This window comes from Curcuma longa, chromosome 3 (assembly GCF_044706935.1).
Source record: "Curcuma longa cultivar G26 ecotype Majalengka, Jawa Barat chromosome 3, ITB_CL_G26_1.1, whole genome shotgun sequence".
Classification (NCBI taxonomy): Eukaryota; Viridiplantae; Streptophyta; class Magnoliopsida; order Zingiberales; family Zingiberaceae; genus Curcuma; species Curcuma longa.
Genome location: NC_133863.1, coordinates 14,419,737 through 14,431,116, shown reverse-complemented (window position 1 = coordinate 14,431,116; position 11,380 = coordinate 14,419,737). Strand labels below are relative to the sequence as shown.

The 11,380-nt window shown below is 37.2% G+C and overlaps 2 protein-coding genes across 2 annotated transcripts; one reads left to right on the top strand and one right to left on the bottom strand.

Moving 5' to 3' along the window:
- Nucleotides 1–244: 244 nt before the first annotated feature.
- Nucleotides 245–1,266, bottom strand: LOC141824162 (putative WRKY transcription factor 43). Its single transcript, XM_074711406.1, has 2 exons — nt 772–1,266; nt 245–626 (listed from the first exon to the last, which is right to left on the bottom strand). Exons 1-2 carry the CDS (start codon nt 1,104–1,106, stop codon nt 449–451), a joined length of 513 nt encoding a protein of 170 aa, XP_074567507.1. The 5' UTR covers nt 1,107–1,266; the 3' UTR covers nt 245–448.
- Nucleotides 1,267–6,244: 4,978 nt separating this feature from the next.
- LOC141823747 (uncharacterized) lies at nt 6,245–7,294 on the top strand. The gene is made up of 3 exons (XM_074710995.1): nt 6,245–6,255; nt 6,545–6,575; nt 6,636–7,294. The coding sequence occupies exons 1-3, from the start codon at nt 6,245–6,247 to the stop codon at nt 7,092–7,094; spliced, it is 501 nt and encodes a 166-aa protein (XP_074567096.1). The 3' UTR covers nt 7,095–7,294.
- Nucleotides 7,295–11,380: the final 4,086 nt, after the last annotated feature.

The window sequence follows — 11,380 nt, the reverse complement described above, 5'->3', positions numbered from 1 at the left end:
CTCGATTCGGGAGTCGGTCTGAAGGAGGCCTCAACTCGATTCGGGAGTCGGTCTGAAGGAGGCCTCGGCTCGATTCAAGCTCTCTAAGTCAAACCGAGTTCAATAGGATGGAGAACTCAGTTGCGGTCGGACTCCGAGCTCCAAGTCTCGCCCAATGGACCACTCTCGGATTTAATTCACCGAGACCTATTCCTCGCGCCCATAACAATATACAAATTTATTTGATAAGATAACCCTACTAAATAGAAGAAAACAAACATGAACATGGATCATGGCCTTGCATATTTATTCCATACATGATTTGATTTGATATATTTCTTGTGTGCTTTTTCATGATGATCATCACAATATTGTTTTACATAAAACCTGCACTCTAGCTAAAAACTAGCTATTGACTGAATCATCTGAAACATGATCATTTAGCTGATGAAAATTAAAGCACTGAAGCTCAAAATTTGGCGTATATCTGCATTTGGTTGAGGATGTCTTCGAAGTTGTCAGTCTGCTTCTGGATCGGATGGGTATGCATTCCCTCGTACGTCGTCACCACCATTCCTTCGTCCCTCGACAATCTCTGCACTTGCTTCTTCACATTGCAACCCTGATGCGTGCAGCGGTAGTAGCTCCTGAAATATATATACACAAAGCTCGATCGATCATTCATCATCACGAATAATTAATTAATTAACTAAGTGCAGTTCGATATTGCTTGGAGAGGAAACTAAAGAATTGGGATTGGTTTCGATCGGTAATTAGTAGGACTGTACGTACCTGGCGAACTTGCTGTTCTTGACGGCCTTCTGCCCGTACTTCCTCCACCGGTACCCGTCGTCGAGCACGTCGACTTGGCTGCGAGTTTGGAACGCGAACCGCGGCCTCCTCGCCTTCTTCTCTTTCTTCTTCTTCGTCAAACCGTCCGTCGGAGCCTGATCGCCGCCTCCGGAGGCCGAGCCTGAGAGCTTGCTTGCATCAGGGCTCCCACTGCCAAAGCCATGTGCGGCGATGACGTTGGGATATCGAACAAACGAAGCCGACGACGACAGAGAAGAAGAAGAGGAGGAGGAGAAGAAGTGATCCGTGGGGAACAGAATCGGAAAACTCTCCATAATATCGTTCTACTCGAAATTAACTAAAAATCTGCCTGGGGCTGGGTCTTTAAGGGGGCACGGAAAAACTGTGCACGGCGGCGGAGCGAGGAGCTAGGGTGGATCGCTGATTTAATGGAGTCGTAGACGGCACGGAAAATTCTTCTCGTAGAGACGTAGGCGGTGGGCGATCGGGGCAGGAGACTGGTCTACCTCCATTTGCTAGCTTACATGCATCACTGATTGCGTGGCGGCGGCGGCGGCGACGACGACTTGGAGTTAACTGGCAATTTGTCTACGCTCAGGGCGACACGTGCATGGACCGTGCGCGTTAAAATTCCACGACCAGCGAAGCCTTCGACTAGTCTCAGATTCTTGTTTAGACATGTAAATTCCATATGACAACGCACTCGCTGAGCTAATAATTGAGTCTTCATGACTTTTTTTTGAGGGATTTTGCTTAATTTATGTATTTGAATAAATACATTTATACAGGTTCAAAATTGATCTTCAAAATATTTATTTTAATTTTAAATTTTTTTTTGTTCCACTTGTGAGGATATTCATAACAACTTTTCAAAGAGTGATGGCGGTATAGTTTTACTCGTTATCAAATGTGAGCAATCTCGTAGAAATCATACCGATCTAATCGAACAGATCTAAAATCTAAATCGATTAAATTAAACTTTTTAATAAATCAAACCGATGGAATTTTACTATCAAAATTGAATAAATCAATTGATTATCGAATTAATCAATTTTTTCCTATCATTTGGAGTGCTATATATTATATTATTGTACATGTTTGTCGCGCGTGGTATTGTCGTCCTAATTTCTGCTTCTTCCCAGGAAGAAGCCTGGCCATTTACAATTTTGCTGGTGCAGAGAATTAAGTCGCAGCACATGGTCAGAGGGTTGACTATCATTTAAAACTCATGTTATCAGATGGGTGGAGTTTCTGTGTTGCTTCCTCGATGGATTTGGAGACCGACGAGACTGCAGTGAAGCTTCACATTTTCATGGAACTTCTCCATTGCCGTGAATAGTTTCTGGGCATTGTTTAGAGAAAAAAGAAGAAGGTGATTGTGACATAATAAGGTTAGAAACAAGGTAAGAGGGTTATTTGTTTGTTTGCTTGTTTTGTTTTTAAACTTTCATATCAAGTAGTTTTTGAGTTTCTGTGGAAGAGATTTGTACATGGAGGAGGAGAAGAGAACCAAACAGCAGTCGACTGCCTTAATGTGTGAGAATGCAACTCTGCCACGATATATTTCAGTATGTGCATGGAAAACCAAGAGGAGCAACGAGTTCTGCTTTCGACTTTAATTTACAGTACTCGTTGTGATAAGTACAAAAGGAATTATGGTAGCTGAAATTATAGTTACTTAAATTATATAACTTTTCAAAAACACTTCTTTTTTTTTAAATGAAAGATATCTATTAGATTTTTAATCTCGAGAATATCCTTTATTTCCGTATTGTTGTACTAATTATTACAATGCATATATAGCAACTATTAATTATTTTAGTTTAATCAAAGTTACTTTATATACAAAATTATTACTTATATCAAAATATTTTTTACCATCAAAATTATTTTAAATTGATCCAAATCAATTTAAATAATTATAATAGCTATTTAGGGCATCTCCAATAGGAGATATTTGGAGGGGATATTTGGAGAAATACCCCCATGCACCAAATATCCTCCTATTGGAGGGGGACATTCATCGGTGATTTGGAAATCACCGGGCAAAGACTTTTGCCCGGTGATTTCACATGCTTTATAATAAAAAAATATATATATAATAATTAAAAGTAAATAAAAGAAAAAGTAGGCTAGAGAGGCTAGAGAGGTTAGGGAAGTTAGGGTAGTATTTATTATTAATTTTTTATTATTATTTAATTTTTAAAAAATAATTAATTAATGGATTAATTATTTAGGTTGTCAACGGTCAAGAAATTGAACGTTGCCAAATTGAACGTTGCCAACGTTCAATTTTTGAAACGTTGGGTAACGTTCATTTTTTTTCCTATATATACACCATATTTTCATCAATCTTTCATCACAATCCTCCCCCCTTGCATACTAAAAATTTCGAGAGCGATGGATAAAAATTCTAGTCATTATTTTAGGGATTTGTTGGATTCTCCAAATGTCGACGAAAATTCCAGTGAAGAAAATTCTCGAGTTCGTCCTAATCTCCTCAATCCTCAATTTCCATTTCCCCCACAACACCCATATAATTTCCAACCTTTTCCATACCCACCACCATATTATCAAAATTTCCAAAGCTATCCAAATTTTTCCAGTAGCGACCATCGAGCTCCGTTTTATACATATCCTCCAGAATATTGGCACAATAGTCAATATTCTATGCAAGCTCCGTCTCATGGAATTAATCCGCTTCAATCACCGGGGATTCAATCAAATGAATCAAGAAGGGCTAGTGTTGATGCAAGTGACAGTGATAAAGGGATAGAAACGCCTCATGCAGTCTCTCATTCACAATTTCCTTCATTCTCAACACAAATAGGGCTTGATAATATTATTCTTGATCAAGCAACTGAGACGGGCAACGAATCGGATGGAGACCATACCAAGAGAACAATGTGGACAATAGCAGATGATAAACTCCTTGCAGCAGCCTACACAATTATGAGCGAAGATCCAGTAGTTGGTAATGGCCAGAAGAATGATTCTTTTTGGAAACGGGTGGTGACATACTACAATACCAATCGAGAGAAGGGAGCTAAAAAGAGAACTGCCGATAAAGCAAAATCACATTGGGCTGCAGTGAAAAAGATCGTGAATAGATATAATGGAATCTACAATAAATGGTACAATGATCGACCAAGTGGATGGAGTGACGAAGATTTGATGGTGCGAGCTCATGAAGAATACAAGAGTACTTTTAAATCTACTTTCCAATATGAACATGTGTGGAGGATTGTGAAAGATAGTCCAATGTACGCTCCTCAATCTTCAGGGCAACGAGCTACAAAGAAAGCAAGGACATCAGAATCATCAGGTGCACATACTGATTCTTCTAATCCTAATACAACTATTGATGCAGATGATAGAGAAGTTCGATCTCGTCCGATCGGACAGAAGGCAGCAAAGAGGAAAGGCAAAGAAAGAATGGGTTTAATTGATGAATTGAGTCAGGCTATGCAACAATCAGTAGCACATTTGGAAGAGTATAATAACAGTAAGAAAGTGGACCAACTCATCCAAGCACATCAACTCCTTGTAATGGACACACGAGGTATGACAGATGAGCAACTTCAGAACCATCTAGCAATATGTGAGCAGTTGAAGAAAAGATTGAATATGTAGTAGTTTTGTTTGTTTTAGTAATTTAGTTCGGTTTGTCCTATCTATGTTTTATTAAGTTAATGTGGTTTGTAGTTAATATTTTCATGTCATGTGTTTTAGTATTTATGTAATCCACTTTTCAATTATTAATATTATATATACTAGCCGTTACAATTAGCCGTTACAACTGTTATAAACTAGCCGTTGCGAACTAGCCATTGTGAACTAACCGTTATAAAATAGTTGTTGCGAACTAGCCGTTACAAACAAGCCGTTGCAAACTAGCCGTTACAAATTAACCGTTGCGAAGTAGCCGTTGCAAACTAGCCGTTACAAACTAACCGTTACGAACTAGCCGTTGCGAACTAACCGTTACAAAATTGGTATAAAAGTAAGAGATGAAGCATTCACAATTATCCACACCATATCTATTCTCCACTTTCTCCCACTAAACTCTTCCTCCCACTAAACTCTTCATTTGTTCCAATATGTCTCAAGATCCTAACCTTCCCAACACAGAAGACATTCCTGAAGACACAACGAATCATTCTACATCAGATCCGGGGGAAGCGTTATTCATGATGGTGGTGCACAATCAACTTAGAGTGGCTGAATTCGTGCAAAATTATTATGGGAGCACACAAAGAAGAAGGTCGATTAACAGAGAACGTGTAAGTGGACACACCCAACTTGTCAATGATTATTTCTCTGCTGAGCCGGTGTACACTGATGACATGTTTCGACGACGATTCCGAATGAGAAAAGAGTTATTTTTGCGCATAGTCACTGATTTGGAAAATCATCCCAGTGGATATTTTAAATGGAGGGAAGATGCAGCAAGGAGAAAAGGTTTATCACCGCTTCAAAAATGCACAGCAGCTATTCGTCAATTGGCTTATGGAGGTTCTGCTGACCAATTGGACGAGTACCTGCGGATGGGTGAAACAACTGCCCTCGAATGCTTGTCAAACTTTTGTCAATGTGTGATGCAAATATATGGAGGTGAGTATTTAAGAAAACCCAATGCAACTGACATCGCTCGTTTACTTGAAATGCATGAACGCAGGCATGGTTTTCCTGGGATGTTAGGAAGTCTTGATTGCATGCATTGGGCCTGGCAAAATTGTCCAGTTGCATGGAGGGCACAGTACACACGAGGCGATCATGGTTACCCAACAATTGTGCTGGAGGCGGTCGCATCTGCCGATTTGTGGATATGGCATGCCTTTTTTGGAGTTGCTGGGTCTCGTAATGACATTAATGTGCTTAATGAATCGCCTATTTTTAATGACGTCTTGAAAGGAAATGCACCGGCGGTTAATTTTATTGTGAATGGTACACAATATACAAAAGGGTACTATCTAACAGATGGTATATATCCGGAATGGGCTACTTTCGTTAAGAGTTTTTCTTGCCCCCAAGATCCGAAAAGAATGAAATTTAAGGAAAGACAAGAAGCTGCAAGAAAAGATGTTGAGCGGGCATTTGGGGTGCTTCAAGCTCGTTGGGCAATTATAAGAGGTCCAGGGCGACATTGGTTCATGGATAAATGCAAAGAAATCATGTATACATGCATTATTTTACACAATATGATTGTGGAAGACGAAGGTCATGCAATATCGAGTTGGGATCGTGAAGAACAAGATATTATCACAGTGAATCAGGGTTCAACCACCGAATTTGCTGCATACATTCGAAGAAATTCTGAGTTACGTGATATTCAAGTGCATCATCAGCTTCGTCATGATTTGGTTGAACATATCTGGGAAACATGTCGCCGTGATGAGTGAAGAACTAATTTATCATCTATAAAATATGTAGTTACTTCAATTTCGAATTTATGAAATATTTGTATTTGTGTGTTGTACTATTTCTTTTAAACTTTATGCATTCTATATTATATTATTTCTAGTTAAATAAAATAATTTTATTAAATTAATTTTATTTAATATTAAATTAAAAATTATAAATTATAAATAAGTTTATTTAAATATAAATTAATAAAATAATAAAGGGACTTATAATATTTAGTTATGATATATTTAAGTATGATATTTGAAAGTGAGATAATGGGAATAGGTGGGACCCATAAATATTTGATTTGTGGGATATTTGATTGTGAAAGTTGGGATATTTGAAGAAGGAGATATTTGGTTGATGATGTGGACGTGGTGGATGCCACAAATACTTGGATGAAATATCCTCATTCATGGTCATTGTGGATGCCCTAGCGTGCGCGGGAAAGCGGGTCGGGCGCGGCTCATCGGCCTCTGCTCGACTGCGGCTGCTTCGACTGCTACACCAGCTTCTGGTCGCGGTGGGACGCCTCTCCCGACCGCGAGCTCATCCACCAGGCCATCGAGGCGTTCGAAGAGCACCTTGCGAGTGCGGAGAAGAGGGGCGCCGGCAGGGGCGCGCGGAGGAAGGAGAAGAGGAGGATGGATAGATCTGAAAAGGGAAAGCAGAAGGCGGAAGCGGCGGCGGCGGTGGCGGAGGAGGAGAAAAAGATCCTCGAGGAACCGAAGACGGTAACTGAGGCATCAACTGGGCAGGAAACCGGCGACGAGAGGAGCGGAGGAGAAGAGGAGTCGGTGGTGGTGGCGGCGGGCGGCGAGAAGCGGCGGCAATGGGCGGACGTGAAGGAACTCTTCAACTCCGTTTTCTGGAACCTTTGGGGTCCGGCCGTGTAGTTTATTTATTTATTATTATTAATTTCCTTCTCTCTTCAATAAAAAAAATAGAGAGAGAACAAAAAAGAAGAGCAAGGGAATTATTATCTAAATTATTAGGGGCGTTTTATTTCCATGGTGTTAGGAAATGTTAATTTAGTCTGTAAAAGCGGCTTTGTTCATTGCTCCTGCATCCGGCTGTTTTTGTAGGTAGCTCGCGTCACGTGTATTAAAATGCTTTAGTTTAGTTTTGTAAAATTGACTTTGTTAACTGCCGTTGGAAATTTATCCGATAATTCACGGTAGTTGAGAGACTAGGAAGACATCAAAGGAAAGAAGGGTAGGTTTTTGTTTTTCTAAGAATTTATTTTTTAAATTTTGACGAGTTTAACTTTATATGTGATTTTAGTTGATGGTCAGATGGCCGCTGAGATCATCGGAAAGGTAGGGAGTTAATTGAGCCCATTTATTGATGGAAAAAGGAAAGATTAAAATTGATCCATGAACGAACGGATTTTGAATCCATTAGTTTATTATTTAATAACAAGTAAATAAAGATAGTCGTAGGATTGATCGTATGGAGCAGTTGGAGTGGTAAATTTTATTTTTTATTGAAGTACATGTATATATATACATGTTGATTTACGCTCTTTTATGACAGGAAGGCCATCCTGCAGCTACAATTGGTTACACCTAAATTAGTTAGTTTTTGCAAGCATACAGATATAAGCCGCAAGAGTTTAGATAGAGGTTTTATTGAAAGAATGTTAGAAGTCTTGTTGGATATTAAAAGGAATGGTTGAATTGAAATTATAGAAAATAATTCAGTTTTATTTGTTAAGATGATTTAAATTGATAATCTTAAATTGTCAAATAAAAAATAATGAACTATTTTATATGACTGAGTTGTTTTGTATGACCGAATTGAGCTGTCTTACATAGCCGAGTTAAGTTGTCGAGTGCTAAACTACTGAGTTACTAAGCTACCGAGTCGATCAAGTACTAAGCTGCCGAGTTGGTCGAGTCATCGAATTGCCGAGTCGACCAAGCTCCCGAGTGCTGAGCTAAGGGCTGACTTCCTACTGACGAGTCGGTAGAAAGAGTTGTTGAGGCTTGTGTAACATAGTTTTCTTAAAACAGATTCGTTCTCGTCCGATTGTATTTTGAGGTTACAATGGTCGTTTGTTTTCTATGATACAACAGTAGAACTGTGATCGCCATCAAGCATAGGTTGATCGTGGTGAACTGAGCTTATACCCAAATGCTATTAGCCTATTACAAATAGATCCCCATCGAGCGAAGTGCACGATGGAGAGAAAGTAGGGGAACGAAGTAGATAGATTTTTATTCTTTTGCTCTGGTTGTATGTACCCTTTTTCTACAACAATTAATAGTTGATTAATAATTATTTATTATGTTTATACAGATTAGTCATGAATCATTGATTAATGTATTCATTACACACTTAAGCAATCCACAAAATGAATTTGGCTAGCAAAACGTTGATTCATTCACTTGAACAAATTTTGCATGCCTTTACTGATCCGACATTCGATGTGCGCAGATCGTACTCGTACATGAACCAACACTTAAACAGTCCGTAAAATAAATTCGAGTATCAAAATGTTGATTCAATCACTTGGATAAATTTTATCATAACTGATCCGACATTCGATGAGCATAGATCATACTTGCACACGAGTCAACTTAGATCAATGCAATCCAGACTTTGAATTTATACTCCTTGTGGAATATTCACACTTAAGAGAAAATCTCTTCCTCTACGTGTACTCACAATATCATGCTTGTGAAATAATATAAATCAATAATAAAATCATGAGATTCACTAAAAAAAACTGCACAATCAAATCTTCTTCATCCAACTTTTTTTTGTTTTTTGTTTTCGTTCAAATTTCCCACAATGGTGTCTTGAACAGTACGGATTCCATTATCAATCTTCTTGTTTTAGCCATGTCAATGATGAAGCTAGAACAACATGAGTGTCTTCCTAGAGCTATGAAGCTTTGCTACTGTTGCTTCGTCCCAAGGATAAGCTGAAGGTCTTTGGGAAGCTAAGCAAATTAACTGGTGTGCATTGCATGTCCTTGGACAGATCGAGCTTGTTACGACAGGCAGTATATAGTATAGTGGCTTTGCTCCAGGGTTGGGTTGCATTCCCTTCCTCTGATAGAGATGAGCATCCAGACTTTTGGACCACGCTACTGTTAGGTGCCAAGCCAACGGGGAGGGGAGGGGAGGGGAGGGGAGCCACCGCTACAGCAGGTAGAAGGTCAGCCGTCGCCATGGGGAGACAGAGCCCTCTCCCTACGTACTGAGATCAGCCAATCCACAAAAGTGAGAAAAGGACGGCTGATCAGCAGCTGGCTCCGAGGACTAGTTATGGCATCGCTAGCGATCTACCGCGGCGTCTGATACTGCCGACGAAGAGACACAACAATATTATTTGTTTAAGGTCTCAATTCGAGTGGTCAAATTGGATTTAATTGAAACAAAAAATATTATTAAAGAATTCTAATTCAAATCCGATCCGAACTCGAACTCAATCCGAAATTCTAAATTTGAATTCAAACGCTATATCTGTAACCCCGAAAAAAATTATTTTATTATTATTTTTCTTGATAATTTTTTACTTTTATCTTAATACTTCATTATTATCATACTAACATTATACTAAAAATCTTAATTTTTAAAATAAAATTTGATTTAACTTTAAAAAAACTCTAAATTTTAAATTTAAATCAATCGGCCAGGTCAATCCAAACTCAATTCAATCCAAAACCAATCAATCTGAATCCGACCCCAATTCGAAAATCACCCCCAATCCTAATTCGATAATTTTTAAATCGACTCAGATCGGATTGACAAGTGGGATTCATTTTTCACATTCTTATTAATTATTTTTTAAAATAATTTACTACTACATCAATAAATATTATGAATTATTTGTGAATAATATTGATAAATAAAGTTCATGAATAAAATTAATAAAATAAAATTTCCGTCAATAAAATTATAAATAAATTTAAAAACTTTTAAAATAAATAAATAAATTTATAATATCAAAATTACTGACTAATTAATTAAACAAACTGGTGATAAGTTAAACAAACTGGTGATTGAGGGACTTTTCATCTTTGGATATTTGTTCTATCTTTAATGATTAGGAAACACTGATCGAACAATTGTCTCCTTGAATTGTCAATTGTTTCATTTATTGCACTGAAACTTTTATATATATATATATATAATTAAAAGGATGTCCTTAGCAATCATCCGAGCAACATTGCTTTTTTATTTTAAATTAAAAGTCATTCCACCCGGTCAACAATTCAGCTAAAATGATATAGTTATCATCTAGTATATTGCTCAATATTATTTTTTTCTATCATATGCATTAAATCATGAATCGGTCGATCAATTCTATGAATATAATAAATCTATATTATAGTAGCTGTGAAATCATAATTACTATAAGACATATTTAATTTATTAAAAAATATTCATATTATAGTAGTTATGAAACACAACACAAATTTGGCATGTTCATCTAATATTCACGTTGTTTATATATGAACAAGTTAAGTATATGTTGTTTAACCTGTTCAAAATTATTTATATTATAACACCTACGAAACATAATTCGGATTTAATATGTTCATCTAACATTCATATTATAGCAGCTACGAAATGGTAGTTGATACAATGTACACTTAATATGTTCAAAAATATTTACATTGTAGCAATTATAAAATACAATGCAAATTTTAATTTGTTCACTTAATATTCATGTTGTAGTAGTTATGGTTTCATAGCTATTACAATTCAGATTTGTTCACCTAACATTCACATTGTAGCAGTGACAAAATTGTAATTAATATTGTTACAACTCATACTTGTGTTGTTCAATAACATTAATAGTGTAGCAGCTACAAATTGTAACTATTGCAATTTGAACTTGTCACGTTCAATAATATTTGCATTGTAGTAGTTATAAAATCATAACTGTTATAACTACTATAATATTATAGCAGCTATAATAATTGACTGATGGAATATGTAGGATCAAAGAGAGCTCTAGAGGGGGATGAATAGCATTTTCTCAATTTTTGTAAACTCATCGATTATCCTCGTAAATCAAAGATAACGTTGCAGCGGAAATAACAATTGCGAACACAAGAGACACAATAGACACAGTTTCTTTTACTTGGTTCACAGTCACTAACTGTTACTCTAAGGCCCACGATCTTTGATTGTTTACGTAGAGAAGTTGTAACGATTTACAAAAT